This window comes from Tachyglossus aculeatus, chromosome 1 (genome assembly GCF_015852505.1).
Source record: "Tachyglossus aculeatus isolate mTacAcu1 chromosome 1, mTacAcu1.pri, whole genome shotgun sequence".
NCBI classification, from domain to species: Eukaryota; Metazoa; Chordata; class Mammalia; order Monotremata; family Tachyglossidae; genus Tachyglossus; species Tachyglossus aculeatus.
The window spans coordinates 48,173,125-48,197,220 of record NC_052066.1 but is presented as its reverse complement, the minus strand read 5'-3'; the positions used below and the strand labels follow the sequence as shown (position 1 = coordinate 48,197,220).

Sequence of the window (24,096 nt, the reverse complement as noted above, 5' to 3'; positions counted from 1 at the left end):
ACTTCTCTGGGCCTCACTTCCCTCATCTGTAAAATGGGGATTGAGACTGTGAGCCCCATGTGGGACAGGGACTGTGTCCATCCCGATTTGCTTGTATCTACCCCAGCGCTTAGTACAGTGCCTTGCACAGAGTAAGCACTTAACAGATACTACAATTATTATTATTATCACCCATACACCCTAAGCGCTTAGGTATCAACCCCAACCTCATCCCCTCCACAGCACTTATGCATGCGCCTTTTTCCTCAGCTGTTTCCCCTTCCTGTGACATATGTAATGTCTGTCCCCTCACTAGACTGTAAATCAGGGATTGGGTTTACTAACCCTATTGTCCTCTACCAAACGCTTAGTACAGTGCGCTGCCCAGAATAATAGCTCAACAAATACCACTGATGGACTGTAACATGATACACTGTTGGGTAGGGACTGTCTCTATACGTTGCCAACTTGTACTTCCCAAGCGCTTAGTACAGTGCTCTGCACACAGTAAGCGCTCAATAAATATGATTGATTGATTGATTGATTGATTTAGGCACACCTGCTGTTATTTTGCCATACCGTACTTTCCCAAGCACTTAGTACAGTGCTCGGCACACAGGAAGCGGTCAGTAAATACGACTGACTGGCTGACTGCAGTAGGGAAGTGAAATCTCACCTCCCCACCCTGGTGTTCGTCATCCGAGAAAGTGGAAGAGGCCTCGTTTGAGATGCAGTGCTCCGGACAGCTAGCACTACATTCTTCACTACAGCGCTCTGCACACAGTAAGCGCTCAATAAATACGATTGATTGATTCTTCTCACTTGGTTTGAAATGCTGTCCAACTACCACGTTGGACTCTCTCGCTACAGCTCTCCACCGACCTTCCTCCAACTTCTTTTCAACAGAAAGTGCTTAGTACAGTGCTCTGCATACAGTAAGCGCTCAATAAATACGATTGAATGAATGAACAGAAGCCTCTAGACAGGAAGCTCGCTGTGGGCCGGGAATGTGTCTGTTTATTGTTGTATTGTACTCTCCCAAGCAATTAATACAGTGCTCTGCACACAGTAATAATAATAATAATAATATTTGTTAAGCATTTACTGTGAGCAGGCACTGAGCGCTAGAGTTGGATACAAGCAAATCAGGATGGATACAGCCCCTGTCCCATGTGGGGCTCACAGTCTCGATCCCCATTTTACAGATGAGGTAACTGAGGCACAGAGAAGTGAAGTGACGTACCCAAGGTCACACCACAGGCAAGTGGGAGAGCCAGGATTAGAACTCATAACCTTCTGACCCCCAGGCCCGTGGTCTATCCATTACACCATGCTGTAAGTGCTCAATAATTACGATTGAATGAATGAACGAATGAAATCACAACCATTTGCCAGTAGCGAGAAAGGGTTAAATGAAGTGTGAGGTCTCAGCGGGGCAGAATCTGTGCCCCGACATTTTCAGCTGGTTGGTTGTTTGTGACAAAAACTGAACTGATTTTAAAATCGTTCAAATTCGCCTTTGTTGCAACCTTCTAAGTGGTGCTCCTCAGCTCTCAGAGCTGGGTTTTCCCAGTGTTATTGTCATTCAGAATATCCTCATCATAATTCCACTCACATATCCCAATAGGATTCCCCTCTCCAATAAATTCAGACAACCCAGCGGCTTCATCCTTTCCAGCCGGCACAGAGTCGGGTACTACTACCAGCTTACAGCCTACTGGTTTGTAAAAAGCTCAGCGATTGCTTGTGATTAAAGGACAGTCAGTGGGAATCAGCACTAGAGGACAACAGAATAGGTAGATAGCATCCCTGCCCTCGAGAAGCTTACATTCTCGTGAAGAAAAAAAAATCACATCTTCTGCAGGCCTTGCCTCATTTCTACTCTCAGATACTGCATGTGCCTTTTATCCTTATTTTCAAGGAACAAGGATAAATGATCATTTGGCTGGCATAGGCTACCACTAAAAATTGCAGTAGTTAAATGAAAGATAATGATGGAGAGGAAGGGAATCAAAAGGTATTTATAATAAATACATATTTCCTCTTTCCTTGCGGAACAATGTGAAAATAAAATGGGTACAAACATTGACTGATGCAGCAACAAAATGCCAGCAATGTTCCTGTAATTAACAACTACTTTTTGGTTAGAAGGAAAATAAGCTTGATGATTCTTTGGGTTTATCAATTAAAAATTCTATCTGTTCTTTCTTTTTGTTGTCCCATCTATCTCCTGCGTTGTTCTTCCCTACTTTCTACCCCTTCTCTTCTTTCAGATGGTCTTTCTATTGGAAAATATTTTTGCGAACAATATTCGGTTACAACTCCCTAGAAAATAACGTGGTTCTTACTGCCTTCCATTTCTCAGTTCATAGACTAGGGTCTCATTTTGAAAGAATAAGAATGTGGACGTATATTTTACCATATTAGTTCTATGTGTAGCGTACTGTACTCTTGTACTCTCTCGAGTCCCCTCAGGTGTACTATAGCATTCCGCACACAGTAAGTGCTCAATAAATAGCATTGTTTGGCAATAATTGTGGTATACAGCTCCCCTTCTAGACTGTAGCCTCCCTGTGGGCAGGGAATGTCTCTACCATTCATTCATTCATTCATTCAATCGTATTTATTAAGCACTTACTATGTGCAGAGCACTGTACTAAACGCTTGGGAAGTACAAGTCGGCAACATATAGTGATGGTCCCTACCCACCAATTCATTCATTCATTCATTCATTCAATCATATTTATTGAGTGTTTACTGTGTGCAGAGCACTGTACTAAGCGCTTGGGAAGCACAAGTCGGCAACATATAGAGACGGTCCCTACCCAACAATGGGCTCACACTCTAGAAGGGGGAGACAGACAACAAGACAAAACATGTAGACAGGTGTCAAAACCACCAGAATAAATAGAATTATGGCTATATGCACAGCATTAATAAAATATAGCAAATATGTGCAAGTAAAACAAATATAGTAATAAATATGTACAAATATACGCAAGTGCTGTGGGGAGGGGAAAGAGGTAGGGTGGGGGGGGGCGATGGGGAGGAGGAGAGGAAGGCCTCCTGGAGGAGGTGAGCTCTCAGTAGGGCTTTGAAGGGAGGAAGAGACCTAATTGGTGGATGTGTGGAGGAAGGGCATTCCAGGTCCAGATGCAGAGAACAAAATATGAATAAAAATCTACTGTACTGTTCCAATTTTGTTATATCGTACTCTCCCCACCACTTCATTTTTTGAAAGTAGTTTTGGGTAGAAAATTCCATCTGAGGTCATGAGTTCAAATCCCGGCTCCGCCACATGTCTGCTGTGTGACCTTGGGCAAGTCACTTAACTTCTCTGAGCCTCAGTTACCTCATCTGTAAAATGGGGATTAAGACTGTGAGCCCCACGTGGGACAACTTGATCCCCTTGTATCCACCCCCAGTGCTTAGAACAGTGCTCTGCACATAGTAAATGCTTAACAAATGCCATTATTATTATTATTATTATTATTATTTTATTATCTGAGGCCAAATTCTGATTGGAGAAAAATCCAATGTTCACTGAAATCACAGTGGGCAGACAGAATTAATTTTTGGGGGGGGACCGCCTGCCATTAGTCCCACTTCAAAACCCAGACCAAGAACCTTGGCATCTGTACCTCTACTTTTCCATCTCTCTCACCCCACCTCATAACCTACGGTACCCGGAGAACAGAAGAAGGGATTCAAGGCTCTGCCACTTGGCTGCCGAGTGACCTTGGGCTAATCACTTAACTCTTCTGGGCCTTAGTTTCCTCATCTGTAAAATGGGGATTAAATACCTGTTCTCCCTCCCACTTAGACTGCGAGCTTCATATCATCATCATCATCATCAATCGTATTTATTGAGCGCTTACTATGTGCAGAGCACTGTACTAAGTGCTTGGGAAGTACAAATTGGCAACATATAGAGACAGTCCCTACCCAACAGTGGGCTCACAGTCTAAAAGGGGGGAGACAGAGAACAAAACCAAACATACTAACAAAATAAAATAAATAGAATAGATATGTACAAATAAAATAAATAAATAGAGTAATAAATATGTACAAACATATATACATATATACAGGTGCTGTGGGGAAGGGAAGGAGGTAAGATGGGGGGGGATGGAGGGGGGACAAGGGGGAGAGGAAGGAAGGGGCTCAGTCTGGGAAGGCCTCCTGGAGGAGGTGAGTTCTCAGCAGGGCCTTGAGCTCTCAGCAGGGCCTTGCCCTGCATGTGGACAGAGATTGTGTCCACCCTGGTTTTGTTGTATCTATTTATTTATTTATTTATTTATTTATTTTACTTGTACATATCTATTCTATTTATTTTATTTTGTTAGTATGTTTGTTTTGTTCTCTGTCTCCCCCTTCTAGACTGTGAGCCCGCTGTTGGGTAGGGACTGTCTCTATGTGTTGCCGACTTGTACTTCCCAAGCGCTTAGTACAGTGCTCTGCACACAGTAAGCGCTCAATAAATACGATTGATTGATTGATTGATCTACCCTAGTGCTTAGTCAAGTGCTTGGCACATAAGTGCTTTTCATCAATTGTATTTATTGAGCTCTTACTGTGTGCACAGCACTGTATTAAGTAGTTGGGAGAGTACAATATAATAATAATTATTATAATGATGATACTTGTTTAGTGTTTACTCTGTGCCAGGCACTGTACTAAGCACTGGGGTGGATACGAGCAAATCAAGTTGGACACAGTCCCTGTCCCACGTGGGGCTCACAGTCTCGATCCCCATTTTACAGATGAGGTAACTGAGGCATAGAAAAGTGAAGTGACTTGCCCAAGGCCACACAACAAACAAGCTGAGCCAGGACTAGAACCCATGACCTTCTGACTCCCAGATTCATGCTCTTTCCACTGTGCCATGCTGCTTCTCCATTCCCTGCCCACAAGGAGCTTACAGTCTAGAGGGAGGTATCACAATTATTATTACTATAATAATAATAATGGCATTTATTAAGTGCTTACTATGTGCAAAGCCCTGTTCTAAGCGCTGGGGAGGTTACAACGTGATCAGGTTGCCCCATGGGGGGCTCAAAGTCTTAATCCCCATTTTACAGATGAGGTAACTGAGGCACAGAGAATAATAATGATGGTATTTATTAAGCGCTTACTATGTGCAAAGCACTAAGTGCTGGGGAGGTTACAAGGTGATCAGGTTGTCCCACGGAGGGCTCACAGTCTTAATCCCCATTTTACAGATGAGGTAAGTGAGGCCCAGAGAAGTTAAGTGACTTGCCCAAAGTCACACAGCTGACAATTGGCGGAGCAGGGATTTGAACCCATGACCTCTGACTCCAAAGCCCGGGCTCTTTCCACTGAGCTATGCTGCTTCTCTTATAACCATTTAGTTCTGAAAAGTCGCCACCCTAGTGATTGAATTAGCATGGTAGAAATGTTAGGACTCATTTTACATGTCCCCTCAATTTCTTCTATAACCTGTTTTCTGGGTCTAGGTGACTCATTTTCTGTACATGCGCCTCAGTTTACACAGGTGAACACACTCCCCCAATTGAGGGAAAGATATGAACCCCATTCCCCATTTCCTCCCGAAACCCCGCTTGCTTCAACCTGCTTCAAAATGGGCCCCCTTTTCTCCAATCTCATATTTATTCTTTTCATTCTGATTTATTTCCCCTTTCAGCATGGTTTTGCTGATTTTGCCTGTGTTTTTTTATGAAAAACATTAGGATGTAATGAGTGGAGAAAGAGAGTTTTAGACAGGATATCCAGTCACCTGCCTTCTATTTTTGGCTCCAAGATTGACTTTGAAATCACTTGCACTGAATGACTTTGAACATAAGGAACAAATTAAGCCATCATGGGTTAGATCAGGTGTCCATCCAGTTCACGATTTTGTGTTTTTCAAGGATACCAAAGGACATTTGGAGGATCAGTGTAATAGTTGCCTTCTTTATAACTATTTTCACTGTTAGATAGACACCTTTTAACATTCTCAACTTGAGTCATGGCAAAATACCCAATTTCAAACTCCGGTGAGGGTTTCAGTTTCATATCCTCCCCTAGTGGCAACAGCACGGGCTTGGGAGTCAGAGGAAGTGGGTTCTAATCCTGGCTCTGCCACTTGTCTCCTGTGTGACCTCGGGCAAGTCACTTCACTTCTCTGGGCCTCAGTTCCCTCATCTGCAAAATGGGAATTAAGACTGTGAGCCCCATGTGAGACACGGACTATGTCCAACCTGATGACCTTATATCTACCCCAGTGCTTGGCACATAGTAAGTGCTTAACAAATAGTATTATATATTTGTGTATTTACATATACTAATATCTCCCCCTTCTAGACTGTGAGCCCACGGTTGGGTAGGGACTGTCTCTATATGTTGCCAACTTGTACTTCCCAAGCGCTTAGTACAGTGCTCTGCACAAAATAAGCACTCAATAAATATGATTGATTGATTGATTGATTTACACAATGTGTATATTTACATATACACATATTTACAAATACATATACTATGTATTTACACAAATATATCTATATCTATATATATAAACATTCTCTCAGATCCCAAAGAAACTATGGGCAAGGCAAAGATGTGAGAATGTGCATAACCATATTGGTCACAGTCTCTGTCCCACATGGGACTCACTGTGAAGAGTAAAATAGAGAACGGGTATTTTATCACCGTTTTACAGAAGAGGAGACGGGTATTGAAAAGTTAGGTGACTTGCCCAAGGTCACACAGCGGGTAAGTGGTGGAGCCAGCACTAGAACCCAGTTCTCCTGAATTATAGTGCCATGTTCTTTCTTACTACACCACACGGCCGCCTTTTGAAGTAGTGATGGGAGTCAGAGCTGAGCCCTGTACTGCCAGCCTATTTTCCACCCCTCCCTCAAGAAGCTCCAGTGGTTGCTGATCTAATTTCACATCAAACGAAAGCTCTTCACCATTGGTTTTAAAGCAGTCCACCACCTTGCCCCCTCCTACCTCACCTCACTACCCTCTTATTACACCCCAGCCCGCACACTTGGCTCCTCTAATGCTAACCTTCTCACTATGCTGCGATCTCTTCTCCCTCACCATTGACCCCCTCACCCACATCCTGCCTCTAGCCTGTAGTGTCCTCCCTCTTCAAATCGAACAGACAATTACTCTCCCCCTTTCAAAGACTTACTGAGGGCACATCTTCTCCAAGAGGCCTTCCCTGACTAACCCACACCCCCCTTTCCTCTTCTCCCACTGCATCATCCTGGCTTGCTCTCTTTGTTCAACCCCCTTCCCAGCACCACAACACTTACAGACATATCTGTAATTTATGTATATTAACATCCGTCTCCCCCGACTCTAGACTATAAGCTCGTTGTGGGCAGGGAATGTGTCTGTTTATTGTTGTACTCTTCCTAGCACTTAGTATAGTGCTCTGCACACAGTAAGCGCTCAATAAACACGCCTGAATGAAATACAATTGAATATAGAGGTGGATAGAGAGAGAGAGTTGAAGAAAGTGCCTTGGGGGGCATCCCCAGGACAGCACGCCCAGATCCCTGACCTCTGCATTGATTTTCCCCACAGCACCTGTGTATATGTATATATGGTTGTACATATTTATTACTCTATTTATTTATTTATTTATTTATTTTACTTGTACATTTCTATCCTACTTATTTTATTTTGTTGGTATGTTTGGTTCTGTTCTCTGTCTCCCCCTTTTAGACTGTGAGCCCACTGTTGGGTAGGGACTGTCTCTATGTGATGCCAATTTGTACTTCCCAAGCGCTTAGTACAGTGCTCTGCACATAGTAAGCGCTCAATAAATACGATTGATTGATTGATTGATTGATTCTAGCTGTCACAACTGTTGCTGCCATTGCAGATATTTGCTTTCCCCCACTCCAAAACCTTAAGGAAGGCACATCTCCTCCAATAAGCCTTCCCTAAGCCCTCCTCTCCTTTTCTCCCACTCCCTTCTGTTCCACTCTTACTTGCTCCTCCATTCATTCTCCCTCCCATCCCCACAGCACATATGTATATATCTGTACATATCTATAATTAATTTATTTATCTATTCATTTATTTATACGAATGTCTGTCTCCCCCTCTGGACTGTGAGCTCCTTGTGGGAAGGAATGTGTGAAGGAATCTGTCTGTTTGTGGTTATATTGTACTCTCTCAAGTGCTTAGTACAGTGCTTTGCACACAGTAAGTGCTCAATAAATATGATTGAATGAATACATTTCAGGACGACACTGCAGGAGCCCTATTGTGGCAGTGTCCACTGAGGCTGGGGCCAGTGCAGTGCAGAACTGTGGGGAGCTAAGCCTCCGCTGTGGTGCTTTTTTGGACCCAAATTGACCAAGGGATCTGCTCTCCGGGGTCTTCCCTGTACCCAGGGGCCTGCGCCCAGGGGTCTCCAAGGACCCAGTTACTCGGGCTGCCATTTGTTGGAGGGAGCAAGCGGGGCAGTTGACTTCAGCAATTGACTCTACTTCAGCGGTCCCCTGATTTGCAAATTAGAGGACATTAGTTTTGAGAGACAAGTAAGAAAAGAAGCATATTCTCTCAAATGCACAGCACAGTGCTTTGCACACAGTAAGCCCTCAATAAATACCACTGATTGACATCTAGTACCACCAGCCTGTTAGGTGTGGGCATTCACTTCTTCTATGTTGGGCCCACAGTTGGCTAATGCCAGTCCTCCTAGTGACATCTGCTCACCCTCTTCAATTCCGTGATTGCCCTGAGAAGGGAATTAGGGTTTAAAATGGAAGGAGGGGGCAATCCCGGGATCTGATGTTAGAGACAGGAGGGTTAGGACGGAGGCTGAGGAAGAAGGTTTGCTCCAGTGGATCTATCCCACAACTCCTTCTAACTCTTACTCCCTGCTCCTCCTCATCTTGGGTTTCCTCATTTGTAAAATGGGGTCAGGAGGATTACCTGCCAATCCACCTCTGGGATTAATATCTGCAAACCACATTCAATAACTGGGCAGATACATAAGTCAAGATGAAGAGATATGCTAGGTAAGTAGTGAAATCAAGAGGACAAGTACTGCACAGAATGGCTGAGGGGGGTAATTAGAAGGGTATGACTTGGGAAGAAGGGTTTCTGCTGTGTGATCTTGGACAAGTCATTTCATTTCTGTGTCCTTGTTACCTCGCCTGTAAAATGTGGAATTAAACTGTGAACCTCATGTGGGACATAGACTGTGCCCAACTGATTAGCTTCTATCTACCCCAGAGTTTAAGACAGTGCCTGGCACAAAGTAAGAGCTTAACAAATACCATTTTAAAACAAAAGGAAAAGAATAATTTATCATGGAGTGCCTCCTGGAGGTGGTGGGATTTCAGAATGGCTTTGAAAGACTTCAATTCTGGTGGATTTGACTTGTGGGGGTGAGGGGCAGCAGAAATCAATCAATCAAATCGTGTTTATTGAGCGCTTACTATGTGCAGAGCACTGTACTAAGTGCTTGGGAAGTACAGGTTGGCAACATATAGGGACGGTCCCAACCCAACAGTGGGCTCACAGTCTAGAAGGGGGAGACAGAGAACAAAACCAAACATACTAACAAAATAAAATAAATAGAATAGATATGTACAAGTAAGATAAATAAATAAATAGAGTAATAAATATGTACAAACATATATACATATATACAGGTGCTGGAGGGGGACGAGGGGGAGAGGAAGGAAGGGGCTCAGTCTGGGAAGGCCTCCTGGAGGAGGGTGTTAGCAGAAAGGGTGTTAGCAAGGGGTTGGAGGTGAAAGAGCTGAGAAGGAGACCTGGAGAGGAACAAAGAATGCAAGTTGGGGTGTACTGGGAGAAGAGCGTGGATCAGAGAGAGAGAGTTCTCAAAATATTGAAACATCATTAATTCTCAGCCTCACCCAAGAGACAGATACTACAGCAGTTGTGCAAATTATTTTTAAAAAACATCATCCCCACCTGTCTCTTCTCACCCTGGAGGCGGAGGACTGCAAAGACTTCAGAAATCCAGGGTGGAGAAGGAAACATGGGGATATAGAGCCAATCTGGGAAAAGCAGTTCTTGGGGAGAGCAAGGAAATCCACAGAAGAAAAGAACCCGGTTACCCTTTAAGCTTGTAGATGGCCACTTACTTGGCAAATAATCAATCAACTGATGATATTTATTGAGTGCTTACTGTGTGCAGAGCACTGTTCTAAGAGCTTGGGAGAGTACAATATGACAATAAATACTTCCCAAGTGCTTAGTACACTGCTCTGCATCCAGTAAGCATTGAATAAATATGACTGTCTGAATGAATTAATAATAATAATAATAATAATGGCATTTATTAAGTGCTTATTATGTGCCAAACACTGTTCTAAGCACTGGGGTAGATACAAGGTGTTCAGGTTGTCCCACGTGGGGCTCACAGTCTTAATCACCATTTTACAGATGAGGTAACTGGGGCACAAAGAAGTTAAGTGACTTGTCCAAAGTCACACAGCTGATAATAATAGTAATGATGGTATTTGTTAAGCACTTACCATGGGCCAAGCACTGTTCTAAGCTGGGGTAGATACAAGGTAATCAGGTCATCCCACGTGGGGCTCACAGTCTTAATCCCCATTTTACAGATGAGTTAACTGAGGCCCAGGGAAGTTAAGTGACTTGCCCAAGGTCACACAGTAGACAATTGGAGGAGCCGGAATTAGAACCCACGACCTCTGACTCCCACATTCCCTGTCCCCGAGGAGCTGTCTGTAATGATATGACTCACTACCTACCCCTTCCAGATGGCACGCTAAGGCTTACGAGGACCGCAAAATAGTAAATAAGATTCCTGGTTCCTAGTGACACCCAACAGCTATTTTAATATCATGTCAACCCTCGTTCTCATTTAAATCCTACTCTCACTAAGCTTCCCAAATCCCATTCAACTAAGAAGAGGACTATAATTCAGCTCCTGATGGATCTGCAGATTTGGACTTCTTTCCCTCCCAGCAAGCAAAAGCAACATTTGACACCTCATTGTCCTCCAGAACCCAAATCTATAATCATCTCCGTCGCATAATGGGAAATGCCTTGGATTTGGCTTGACTACTCCCCTGTTCCCTCCATGCTATGAATTCCAAATTCTGGATCCTTTTACCTCTCCTCCTCTCCATTGGGAAATGTTTTTTTCAAGCTATTAACAAGCGACTCGAAGCAGCTTCGGAAGAGGAAATGAGAAGTAGGTCTCCTTCGCAAAAAATTAAAGGGAACCCCTGAATGTGACTGTCATCCACTGAACAAACTTTTCAGAGAGAAAGCAGCGCACCCACCATACCTTTCCTCGCTGTAGTTTCCAGCCTGCAGCATCGTCCTAGGAAATGATGATACGTCTTCATTTCTGCCTCCGTTATCCTGACAAGCGTGTAAGGCAAATGATTGAGGCCCCTGCTGCCCATGCTGTTAGAGCCAAGCAGTCATTGCTCCCCGAGAAAATGCTACCAAACTGTGGATTGTTCCATCCTGTCCGCATCAAATTCAGCTCCAAGCCTTCAATCCTTTCTCCGGGCTTATCCCTTTTTAAGTTTATTCAAGGTCGGCTTAATGTGCAGAGAGCTCACCCCTGCAATTGGTGGAGAGCTGAGGCTTATTGACGGGAAGAGGGGCTGCCTTAGCGATCAGGTTACCTAATTTCCCAATTTGAAAATAAAAGTAAAATCAAGGGGTAAAACCGTATTAGAAAACCGTATTAGGAATGAATCACACATTTTTGCAAAGCAGCAGGGGGGAGACTTCTTAATAAAACAGCAGGACTCAAGGCATTTTTCAGATGAATATCTGCTTGCTGTTTTGACGTTGACCGGCTGTTAACCTTTAGGAGGAGAAGCAAAATCCACCTTTTTTTATCGTCTTCTCAGATTAAGGATGCTACGATTCAGATGGTGTATAATTTTAGTTTGGGGGTTCTTCCTTGGGAGAGAGGGAGTCTAAGCTGCTTTCTGATTTAAATAAACAGAAATCCTGTATATGTTGGAGTTTACAGATTGTTGTGATTTCTGCTCGTTTTAAAATATGTTCAATTTCCTCTGATGGTGCTCTGAGGCTTTTTTTGCAGCAGTCAGGAAAAAATGGATTTGCTGTTACAGATTTGCACTTGTTTATTCTAAAATGGAGGGTCGCTGTTGACCAAGTTGTTGGCTCTTCATACAATTCTACTTATGGTAGGTGCTTTGATTTCATATTGCCACCACCTCTGGTGATACCATTTGATTCAGTTATTAGTAAGAGATTTGGCAGTTTTGTCATAAAAAAATATGGTAAAATTAAGTGCCTTGGGAATTAAAACTGGAAATGAAAAAAGAAAAACCTTGTATGGAACATACAGATATCACTATTGGTGGTGGGGCGGGGAGTGGGGTGGGGGTGATGTTGCTATTCAGTGCCTAGATTGACTGTATGCCTCTAAACTGTGAGTTCCTTGTGGTCGGGGCAAGTTGTACTGTAATAATAATAATAATAATGATGGTATTCGTTAAGCACTTACTATGTGCAAAGCACTGTTCTAAGCGCTGGGGAGGTTACAAGGTAATCAGGTTGTCCCACGGGGGCCTCACAGTTTTAATCCCCATTTTACAGATGAGGTAACTGAGGCACAGAGAAGTTGAGTGACTTGCCCAAAGTCACACTTTCCCAAGCGCTTAGTACAGTGCTTTGCATACGATAAGTGTTTAGTAAATACCACTGATTGATTGGTAGTAAATTAGATAGTTTGGGAGGGGCACAAGCCAATAAGGGACTGTTGAATGCATTGTTGTAGTATATATGAGAGAAGCAGCGTGGCTCAGTGGAAAGAGCACGGGATTTGGAGTCAGAGGTCATGGGTTCGAATCCTGACTCCACCACATGTCTGCTGTGTGATCTTGGGCAAGTCAGTTAACTTCTCTGGGCCTCAGTTACCTCATCTGTAAAATGGGGATTAAGACTGTGAGCCCCACTTGGGACAACCTGATCAGCCTGTATCCTCCCCAGCGCTTAGAACAGTGCTTTGCACATAGTAAGCGCTTAACAAATGCCTATTATTATTATTATTATTATTATTTGGAAAATAAGCTCAATGTCTGCAACAATTCACAAAAGGGTCCTCTGGTGATTCCCTATTCTGCTCCTCTCATCTCTGCCTCTTGTTCATTCATTCATTCATTCATTCATTCATTCAATCGTATTTATTGAGCACTTACTGTGTGCAGAGCACTGTACTAAGCGCTTGGGAAGTACAAGTTGGCAACATATAGAGACGGTCCCTACCCAACAACGGGCTCACAGTCTAGAGGGGGGAGACAGACAACAAAACAAAACATGTAGACAGGTGTCCACGTTGTCAGAACAAATAGAATTAAAGCTAAATCATCATCATCATCATCATCAATAATATTTATTGAGCGCTTACTATGTGCAGAGCACTGTACTAAGCGCTTGGGAAGTACAAATTGGCAACATATAGAGACAGTCCCTACCCAACAGTGGGCTCACAGTCTAAAAGGGGGAGACAGAGAACAAAACCAAACATACTAACAAAATAAAATAAATAGAATAGATATGTACAAATAAAATAAATAAATAAATAAATAAATAAATAAATAAATAAATAAATTTATTTAAATGCACATCATTAACCAAATAAACAGAATAGTAAATATGTACAAGTAAAATAGAGTAATAAATCTGTACAAATATATATACAAGTGCTGTGGGTAGGGGAAAGAGGTAGGGTCAGGGGGGTGGGGAGGAGGAGAGGGAAAAGGGGGCTCTTGTCTCTCCCCTCTCTCCAGTTCATACTTCACACTACTGCCAGGTTCATTTTTCTAAAAAAATGTTTCACTCCAGGTCTCCCCACTCCTCAAAAACCTTCAATGGTTGCCCAGCCCCTCGATATCAAACAAAAATTCCTTCACGGCAGTCAATCAGCATTCTCCCTCCTAACCTTGCCCCTACTACAACCCAAACCCCGCAGTCTGATCCTCTAACACCAACCTTTTCTCTGTACCTTGATCCCCTATAGCCCTCCCCCAACCCCTTATCCACATTCTCCCTCAGGCCAGCAGACAAGTGGTGGAGCTGGATTAGAACCCATGACCTTCTGACTCCCATCTGTGCTCTACCCAACTGCACCTACTGTTTCTGATTAATGTGTTCAGTAACACTTAATGTCATTCCACATTGTTGCCAAAGTGATTCGTAATTATCTGGCTTTGTCACTGTGAATATGACTTAAGAGCACAGTCATCAGCCTATAGCGTGACTGTCTCAGGCCGTTTTGAAGGCGATGAAAGCATAAACTGGAAAAGTTTCCTGGATTATTGGAAGCTTATGATTTTCAGACTGGTCTTTGCAGCCACAAACACAGTAGTTTAGAACAGATCGGTCCCACTTAACTGATCGGTGAAGGAGACTGGTAGGGCACCTTCGATCAATCAATTGTATTTATTGAGCGCTTACTGTGTGCAGAGCACTGTACTAAGCACCTGGGAGAGTACAATATGAAAGAGTTGGTAGATACATTCCCTGCCCACAGTGAACTTACAGTCTAGAGGGAGCTTATACTCTAGAGAGAAACTGACAACTGACTATACTGTCATGAAGTAGCCTAAGAATCTTGATTAATTTCTCAGGGACATAATAATAATAATAATGGCATTTATTAAGCGCTTACTATGTGCAAAGCACTGTTCTAACCTGGTGATCAGGTTGTCCCACGGGGGGCTCATAGGCTTCATCCACATTTTACAGATGAGGGAACTGAGGCACAAAAAAGTTGTGACTTGCCCAAGGTCACACAGCAGACATGCGAGGGAGCCGGGATTTGAACCCATGACCTCTGACTCCAAAGCCCGTGCTCTTTCCACTGAGCCACGCTGCTTCTCCAATTTACTTGGCAACCAATAGTCTGTTTATTGAGTGATCACGACAAGGGATTTTTTTAAAGTCAAAGAGGTTTTAGTATTGCTCTGTGTTAAACCCACAGCACTTACGTACATATTGTTATACTCAATTGGTTCCCCTACCTGTATTTTAAATTCTTTCACCCACCAGATCCTTAAGAGTAGGATTTGTGTCTATTTACCGTATTGCACTCTCTCTTGTCCCCTCTCAGGATCACACCTGGAGAGTTTCCAGTCCTCAACCAGTCTCTGCTATGGGAGGGAGAGTCAAGCAGAGGCCTAACCATTCCATTCCTAGTTTGGCCAGTGGTTAGAGAGTGGAAGGCAATCTGCTACAAGTCAAAACTCCCCTGTGCTGGGCAGCAGCAGCACGGGAGAGAGTCGAGAGCGGAGAGTCAGGTTTACTGCACAGGAGAAGGCAACGGTAAACCACTTCCATATTTTTACTAAGAAAACTCTATGGATCCACTACCAGTATGATTGCAGATGGAGGTGGGGCACTCTGAGAGAGATAATAATAATAATAATAGCATTTACTGAGCACTTACTATTTGCAAAGCACTGTTCTAAGCACTGGGGAGGTTACAAGGTGATCAGGTTGTCCCACAGGGGGCTCACAGTCTTAATCCCAATTTTACAGATGAGGTAACAGAGGCCCAGAGAAGTTAAGTGACTTGCCCAAAGTCACACAGCTGGCTATTGGCAGAGTCGGGATTTGAACCCACGATGTCTGACTCCAAAGCCCGGGCTCTTTCCACTGAGCCACGCTGCTTCTCTGTAACACAGAGAACACAGAGATGTGTCCATGGAGTCGCTATGGGTTGGAAACGACTTGACAGCATAAGACAAGACTCTCCCTTGTGTTTACTAAAGGGCTCCACATACAGTAAGTACTAACTAAACACTGTTGATCAATTGCTCGTTACTTTTCCATTAAGTCTGAAGAAATCCAAATTTAATAGTAGCGCACACTGAGCAAACCCAAATACAATCAAATATTGTTTATCACCAACTCAGAACTAAGTTCTATTGCTAATTCTATCACTATTACTATCATATCTATCACTATGAGAAGCAGCGTGGCTCACTGGAAAGAGTCCGGGCTTTGGAGTCAGAGGTCATGGGTTCAAATCCGAGCTCTGCTAATTGTCAGCTGTGTGACTTTGGGCAAGTCACTTAACTTCTTTGGGCCTCAGTTCCCTCATCTGTAAAGTGGGGATGAAGACTGTGAGCCCCCCGTGGGAGAACCGGATCACTTTGTAACCTCCCCAGTGCTTAGAACAGTGCTTTGCACATAGTAAGCACTTAATAAATGCCATTATTATAATATAATAATTATATAATTAATATAATAATTAATAATAATAATTAATAATTATTAATTCTGCTATCTAGACAGTCCAATGCCAAATGAATTCATTCATTCATTCATTCATTCATATTTATTGAGTGCTTACTGTGTGCAGAGCACTGTACTAAGCACTTGAGAAGTACAAGTTGGCAACACATAGAGGCGGTCCCTACACAACAGTAGACTCACAATCTAGAAGGAGGAGACAGACAACAAAACAAAACATATTAACAAAATAAAATAAATAGACTAGTAATAGAATGAATGGACAAAGTAGGAAACAATAAAAAAGACCAGCATGGCTTTTGGCAGATTGGCATTCACAATGTGGCAGTCATGAGGTATCAAACACCCTACCATGTTGAAAATTTATATACACTATTGTGGTCTCCATCCTTTAATATGACCATTAGACTTTGACCTGAGAGCAGCAGCCGCAGACTTTGAGAAGTTGTATGGCCTAATGGATAGGGAACGGGCCAGGGAATCAGAAGGACCTGGGTTCTATTCCTAGACCTGCAACTTGTCTGCTGTGTGACCTTGGACAAGTCACTTCACTTCTCTGTGCCTCAGTTATCTCATCTGTAAAATGGGGATTAAGACTGAGAGCCCCATGTGGGGCATGTACTGTGTCCAACCTGATTAGCTTGTACCTATCCCAGGGCTTAGAACAGGGCCTGGCACAGAGTAAGCGCTTCTCAAATCCCATTAAAAACAAACTGTGAGCCCTGTATGGGATGGGGACTATGTTTGATCTGATTTTCTTGTACCTACCCCAGTGCTCAGTACAGTGCTTGTCATTCAATAAGCGCTTAACAAGTTCCAAAGAAACAAAATGCCTCTACCACTACAGAACCACAGACACTCCCAGATTCTGGAGAAGTTTCTCCCAACTCTTCCATGAATGATATACGGCATCAAATGGAAGAACAAGATCACCAAAAAACAAGGCCTTGGATAGGACCTAGAGGAAACAGCAGGATACCAAGTATGGGGAAATGGAAGAGGGAGTAGACCCATGCAAGGAGAGCTATTTAGAGATACTATTTAGAGATACAGTGAGACATAACCTCGATCGATCAATCAATCAATCGATAGTGTTTACTAAGCACCCACTGTGAGCATAGCGCTGTATTAAGCACTTGGGATAGTCCATAGGAACACTTACTGCCTAACGAGGGAGGCCAATCAATCTATTAATCATATTTGTTGAGCACTTACTGTGTGCACAGCACTGTACTAAGCGCTTGGGAGAGTACAATATAACAGAGTTGGTAGACGCGTTCCCAGCTCACAATGAACTTACTATCTAGAGAGGGACAAAGACATCCACACAAATAAATAAATTATGGATATATACATAAGTGCTGAGGGGCTGAGGGAGGGATGAATAAAGTGGAATATCCAAGTGCGAGGGCCATGTAGAAGGGAATGGGAAAAGAGAAAATGAGGGCATGGGTTCTAATTCGGGCCCCGCCACTTGTCTGCTTTGTGACCTTGGGCAAGCCACTTCACTTCTCTATGCCTCAGTTCCATAATCTGTAAAGTGGGGATTAAGAGAAGCAGCATGGCTCAGTGGAAAGAGCCCAGGCTTTGGAGTCAGAGGTCCCGGATTTCAATTCCAACTGCCAATTGTCAGCTGTGTGACTTTGGGCAAGTCACTTAACTTCTCTGTGCCTCAGTTCCCTCCTCTGTAAAATGGGGATTAAGATTGTGAGCCCCCTGTGAGACAACCTGATCACCTTGTAACCTCCCCAGTGCTTAGAACAGTGCTTTGCACATAGTAAGTGCTTAATAAATGTCATTATTATTATTATTATTATTATTATTATTCTCCATGCCTCAGGTACCTCATCCATAAAATGGGGATTCAAACTGTGAGCCCCATGTGGGACAGGGACTGTGTCCAACTCGATTTGCTTGTATCCACCCCAGTGTTTAGTACAGTGCCTGGCACATAGTAAGTGCTTAACAAATACCATTATTACTATTAGAGACAGAGATGGACAATAAAATAAATTTCAAATAGGAGAAAATAATAGTGGATTACTGGAAGATTGCTGCAGAAGACAGACCAACCCAGAAGTCTGCAAAAGGGACAAGGTTTGCTCTCCCTGAGCTAAGACTTTGTGAAAATTGGGATCCCATGAAACCATCTCAAAAATGGATAGATGCCTTGTTTAGCACCTAAATTGGACAAATATATTAGTGCAATATGGAACTAGTCTTACATTCCCATAATTCATTCATTCACTCACTCATTCAATCGTATTTATTGAGTGCTTACTGTGTGCAGAGCACTGTACTAAGCACTTGGGAAGTACAAGTGAGGAAGGAAGGGAGTGTCTGGTGGTTATACACCAATCTTCTCAGTCACTCATGGAGAGGTAGCACCATCTCCAAATACAAAGGGAAGATATCAGTACATATATACTATTGTGATCATTGTTATCATTATTATTAATATACAACATTAATGATTATACCCAAGAGCAAGAGAGCAATCTAAAAATTTCAGTACTCCCTCAGAATCAAACTGATTGATTGGTCCAAAAGTCTTTGGGAGGGGGTGATACAATTTGGGTATTGTGAATTAATCAAGGAATGCTTCTTGGAGGAGGTGGGATTTTTAGGAAATTTTGATGGAGGAAGAAATTCCCCTATTGTTTAGCCATGAAATCTTTCTTCAGATGCCAGATTTTAGTTGGCAGCAATACTGGAGAGGATTCAACAGTTATTATCCTCCTCAGGATCTGCTATAAAGTCTTACTTTCCCCAGGTCACCTTCTTCTTTGCCTACTCTTTCTCCAAATGTGTAACCAAAAAGATCGAAGCAACAGTGATGGCTTTGAAATCTGGGACGTGTTACAGCAGTTTTCTCCCAGGGGAAAGAACACTCCCAATGAACAGGACAGATTCACAATTTTCTGCACCAAACCCTGGTCTCTACTCTCCCATTTCCCCCATTTGAACATGTGTGTGTTATTTGATTAATAGCACCCTTATTCAGATCAGTTCTGGAGTGTGTCTGGAAGATGAGGAGTCCCCACCGTCTTACCTCCTTCCCTTCCCCACAGCACCTGTCTATATGTATATATGTTTGTACATATTTATTACTCTATTTATTTATTTATTTTACTTGTACATATCTATTCTGTTTATTTTATTTTGTTAATATGTTTGGTTTTGTTCTCTGTCTCCCCCTTTTAGACTGTGAGCCCACTATTGGGTAGGGACTGTCTCTATATGTTGCCAACTTGTACTTCCCAAGCGCTTAGTACAGTGCTCTGCACACAGTAAGCACTCAATAAATACGATTGATTGATTGATGAGATTTGTACAGAAGCCTTGCTTTAAAGAGTGCTATTTCTTTATCATCCCTGCTCCTTCATCCTTTCCCGCTGGGAATTGAACTCTTCAAGAAATAGTACAGCCATTTTTCGATCATCTCTGAAAGTGGAAGGCAAAGATCACATGGATAATTGTCAGCCGATTAATTAATCAGTAGTATTTATTGAACGCTTACTGGGTACAGAGGACTGGGCTAAGAGCTTAGGAGAGCACGGCAGAGTTATCAAGCTCGTTGCAGGCAGGGAATGTGTCTGTTTATTGTTGTACTGTACTCCCCCAAATGCATAGTACAGTGCTCTGCACACAGTAAGCGCACAATAAATGCGATTAAATGAATGAATAAATGAATCCGACAGGTCCCTGCCCTCACAGGACTTTCAGTCTAGCTGGGAAAACAGAGCCAAGCTCTTCCCACTTTTAGGGCTCTGCACTAAATGGAAACATCTAGTAACAGCCAGGAAGGAAAGGCCACTTGACTAGCAAGATATATTAGCCTTGAGGCAACAGTGCTAGACAGAAGGGGGCTCAAGGAGATTGGAGCTGGTAGACTCAGAGGAGAGGGGTAAGTGGCTATGAAATCCAGGATTCAAGAGAACTTTCATCTCTTAACTTAAAAAGAAACAGACAGAAAAAGATTTGTCCCTGTTTACTTCTCCTGCTGCAGATCTAGGTTAGGGCTTTGGAGTAGGGAAGGAACCCACCAAACGTTTTAAAAGTCTAGAAAATGAAATTAAGTTGAGTCCTCTTGGATTACCTGTCCTCTTTTTCTCTGGACAGCCCCCTGAGTTCAGTTCCTAGAAAATGTTTGAGACCCAGATTCGGTTTTGAACGAAACTGAATACAGAACTGAAAAAATAAATCCCTTATGAAAGCATTTGATGCCATCAGTCGATCTGGTTATTAATAATTATAATAATAATTGTGGCATTTTTAAATGCTTACTATGTGCCAGGCACTGTACTGAACAACGTGGTGGGCATAAGCAAATCGGGTTGGACGCAGTTCCTGTACCACATGGGGCTCACAGTTTTAATTCCCATTTTGCAGTTGAGGTAACTGAGATTGGAGAAGTTAAGTGACTTGTCCAAGGTCACCCAAAAGATGAGTGCAGAGCCAGGATTGGAACCCAGGTCCTTTTGACAACCAGGCCTGAGCTCTCTCCACTAGGCCCTGCTTACTTTGCCCATTTGGCTACCTTGAAGAGGTCACTAAGGTTTTGAGACTCCTGTTCATACTCCTACCTAGACTGTGTCCAACCTGATGAGCTTGTATCTACCCCAGCGCTTAAGACGGTGCCTAGCACAAAGTAAGTGCTTTACAAACACCATAAAAAACCTCAAAATACTTTGAGCATCATCCAACATTCTTGAGACAGTCTCCCAAGAACTTAGTACAGTGTTCTGCATATAGTAAGCACTCAATAAATACTATTAATTAATTGCTTGATTTGGACAATTGCATCAGGAATTTTTTATGTTCTCATTCAGCAGTGTAGATAAATCAGGATCTTCCAATTTACAGATGAGGAAACTGAGCCAAACATAATTTAGTACATTGCTTGGTATGTAGTAAGTCCTTAACAAATACAATTATTATTTTTCAGTCTATTTCACTAATGCCATAATTATCAGAATGAGACCCACTAATCTACAAAACCCATGCTAACTTTGAAAGAAACAGTTTTGGAATAAGTCTACATCTTACTGGCCAAGCACATTTTGTAGTTCCCCAAATAGCAACATTTCAACACCTCTTCCAAGTTAACTCCTTTTTCCTCTTTTCCCAAAACTTTCCTTTCTCAAGGTAGCACACTGCATTGTTAGTGACAGCTAGTACAGTGCTTTCCAATCTCTTTCATCAGGGCATCTTGGATCTGGCTGCTGCCATCTTTAATTTCCCCAAACTTTCATTCATTCAATTGTATTTATTGAGCACTTACTGCATGCAGAGCACTGTAAGTGCTTGGAGAGTACAATTCAGCAACAAATAGAGACAATCCATACCAAACAACGGGCTCACAGTCTAAAAGGGGGGAGACAGATAATAAAACAAAGCAAACCAAGTAGACACGCATCAATATCATCAATATAAATAAACAGAATTATAGATATATACACATCATTAATAAAATAGCCGCTCTCAGGTTGCGGAAGCCTGCCCATGAATCTGAAGCTAAAGATGGTGGCAACACCCTGCGAAATGGAGGCATTCAAGTTATTTTTGTCTAGACTGATGATGACATGATTCTGGGGTACTCTTTGGGGGAGCAGTGTGGCCTGGGAGCCAGAGGACCTGTATTCTAACCACAGTCTGCCAATTGCTTGCTTTCTGTGTGATCTTGGACTGCTCTGTGCCTCAGTTTCCTCAATTGTAAAATGAGGGTTCAATACCTTTTCCCCTCCTACCTGGACCATGAACCTCATATGGGACAGGGACTGTGTCTCACCTGATTAATTTGTATCTACCCCAGTGATTAGAATAGTTCTTGACACTAAGTGCTTAGCAAACATAACAATAATAATAGTAATAATGATAATAATAATACTACATCTGTAAGCTTCTTAGAATGCACTGGCGAGGCACACCAGTTAGGGGCAGAGTTTAGAAAATTTCTTGTTCTGAAAAAGTGAATCTTATGGCTTAGTAAGTATGGAGTTGTTATTGTAGAGAAAGTGCAGTGTGGCCTAGAGAAAAGAACATGGGCCTGGGACTTAGAGGACCTGGGTTTTAATCCCAGCTCTGCCATTTGCCCTCTGTGAGACCTTGGGAAAGTCATGTAACTTCTCTGTGCCTCAGTTTCCTCACCTGTAAGATGGAGATTCAACACCTGTTCTCCTTTCTGCTTGGAATGTGTGCCTCATGTGGGACAAAGACTGTAATCAACCTTGTATCTATCCCAAATAACATAAATGTTATTTATTATCATTATTAACATTAATAATTAATAATATTAATAATAATAACGTGGAGCCCTACATTATATTTGATGACAAGAGAAAGGAAGAGAACCTAGCTCAAAGTTTGGTTTTAGGTAATGAAGAAGCCTGGACATCAGGGGCTTGAAAGTCACGTGACCAGAGTTCATTTTATGAATCAAAGCTACCCTTAGGTTGTTCCTTCCCACCGAGGTTATGTAAAATACCTCACTGCCCCCTCATTTCTGTTAGAGATAGTGCCTCACAAAAACTCCAGGTTCAAGATCCAAAACTCCAATACCACAATTGTTATTATTATTAGTTCTTTTTTTAACGGTATTTGTTAAGTGCTTACTATGTGCCAGGCACTGCACTAAGCGCTGAAGTAGATACAAACTAATCAGGTTGGACACAGTCCGTGTCCCATGTGGGGCTCACAGTCTTAATCCCCATTTTACAGATGAGGTAACTGAAGCACAGAGAAATGAAGTGACTTGTCCAAGGTCACACAGAAAACTCGTGATGGGGCTGGGATTATAACCGAGTCCTCTGACACCTAGGCTCATGCTCTTTCGACTCAGTCAAGCTGCTTCTCATTGTGGGCAGGGAACATATCTACCAACTCTTTTGTATTGTACTTTCTGAAGTTTTCAGTACAGAGGTCAGGACACAGTAAGCACTCAATAAATGCCATTATTTGTTTGACGGATTGATTGACCTGAACTGTTGAATTCTGAAAGCTCACACCCTCCATGCCTCCTATCCATTTTGTGAAAGCAGAGTGGCACTTCCTGGCAAGCTTCACATGGACGACCTTTGTTTAGGGAAATTTGGGCGTCATTAACATGACATCTGGCTTGCTTATTTGTAATGGATGGCTCTCTCTAGAGATAAGTATGTAGATATAATTAAGGGAGAGAATTGCAGCCAGTAAAAAGCAATCATTTGTCTTTCTGATTCCCATCTGTTCTGATTTCCCTCATGTGACCTCATTCTAATCCTTGCGCTTGCAGTCACACAAGGTGTCAAGTGTGTGTGGAGTCACAATCACATTGAGGATGTTGTTAGGAAGAACATTATGATCCTTGGTTCAAAAGCAAACGTCTCTTTCTGGTGGAGAGCAATCTAGACTCTGCTTTCTTGCCTTTATATGTGAATAAAGTCACAGGATAGCAACCCTATTTTAAAGGCTTTTTTTTTTTTTGTATTTGGTAAGTGCTTACTATATGTGCCAGGCACTGTACTGAGTGCTACGGTCTACTAGAAACAAGTTAATCAAGTTGTACACAGTCTATGTTCCACATGGGGCTCCCAGCTTTAATCCCCAGTTTGCAAATGAGGTAACTGAGGCATAGAGATATTAGATGATTTGCCCAAAGTCGCGCAGCAGACAAGTAGCAGAGCAGGGATCAGAACCCAGATTCTTTTATAATAATAATAATAATAATAATAATAATAATAATAATGGCATTTGTTAAGCACTTACTATGTGCAGAGCACTGTTCTAAACGCTGGGGGGGATACAAGGTGATCAAGTTGTCCCACATGGGGCTCAGAGTCTTAATCCCCATTTTACAGATGAGGTAACTGAGGTTCAGAGAAGTTAAGTGACTTGCCCAAG

At 42.5% G+C, this 24,096-nt stretch overlaps 1 protein-coding gene and 1 non-coding gene across 2 annotated transcripts in view; one reads left to right on the top strand and one right to left on the bottom strand.

Annotated features, from left to right (window-relative positions):
• Positions 1–11,378, bottom strand: part of MCF2L2 (MCF.2 cell line derived transforming sequence-like 2) — a 491,086-nt gene extending 479,708 nt beyond the window's left edge. The window contains exon 1 of the mRNA XM_038758478.1: positions 11,258–11,378. Coding sequence (XP_038614406.1) covers positions 11,258–11,378 — 121 coding nt within the window. The remainder of the gene's footprint in view (positions 1–11,257) is intronic.
• A 3,682-nt stretch (positions 11,379–15,060) lies between these two features.
• LOC119934144 lies at positions 15,061–15,198 on the top strand. The gene has a single exon (XR_005452868.1). It is a non-coding gene; the product is annotated as a small nucleolar RNA SNORA7 (small nucleolar RNA).
• Positions 15,199–24,096: the final 8,898 nt, after the last annotated feature.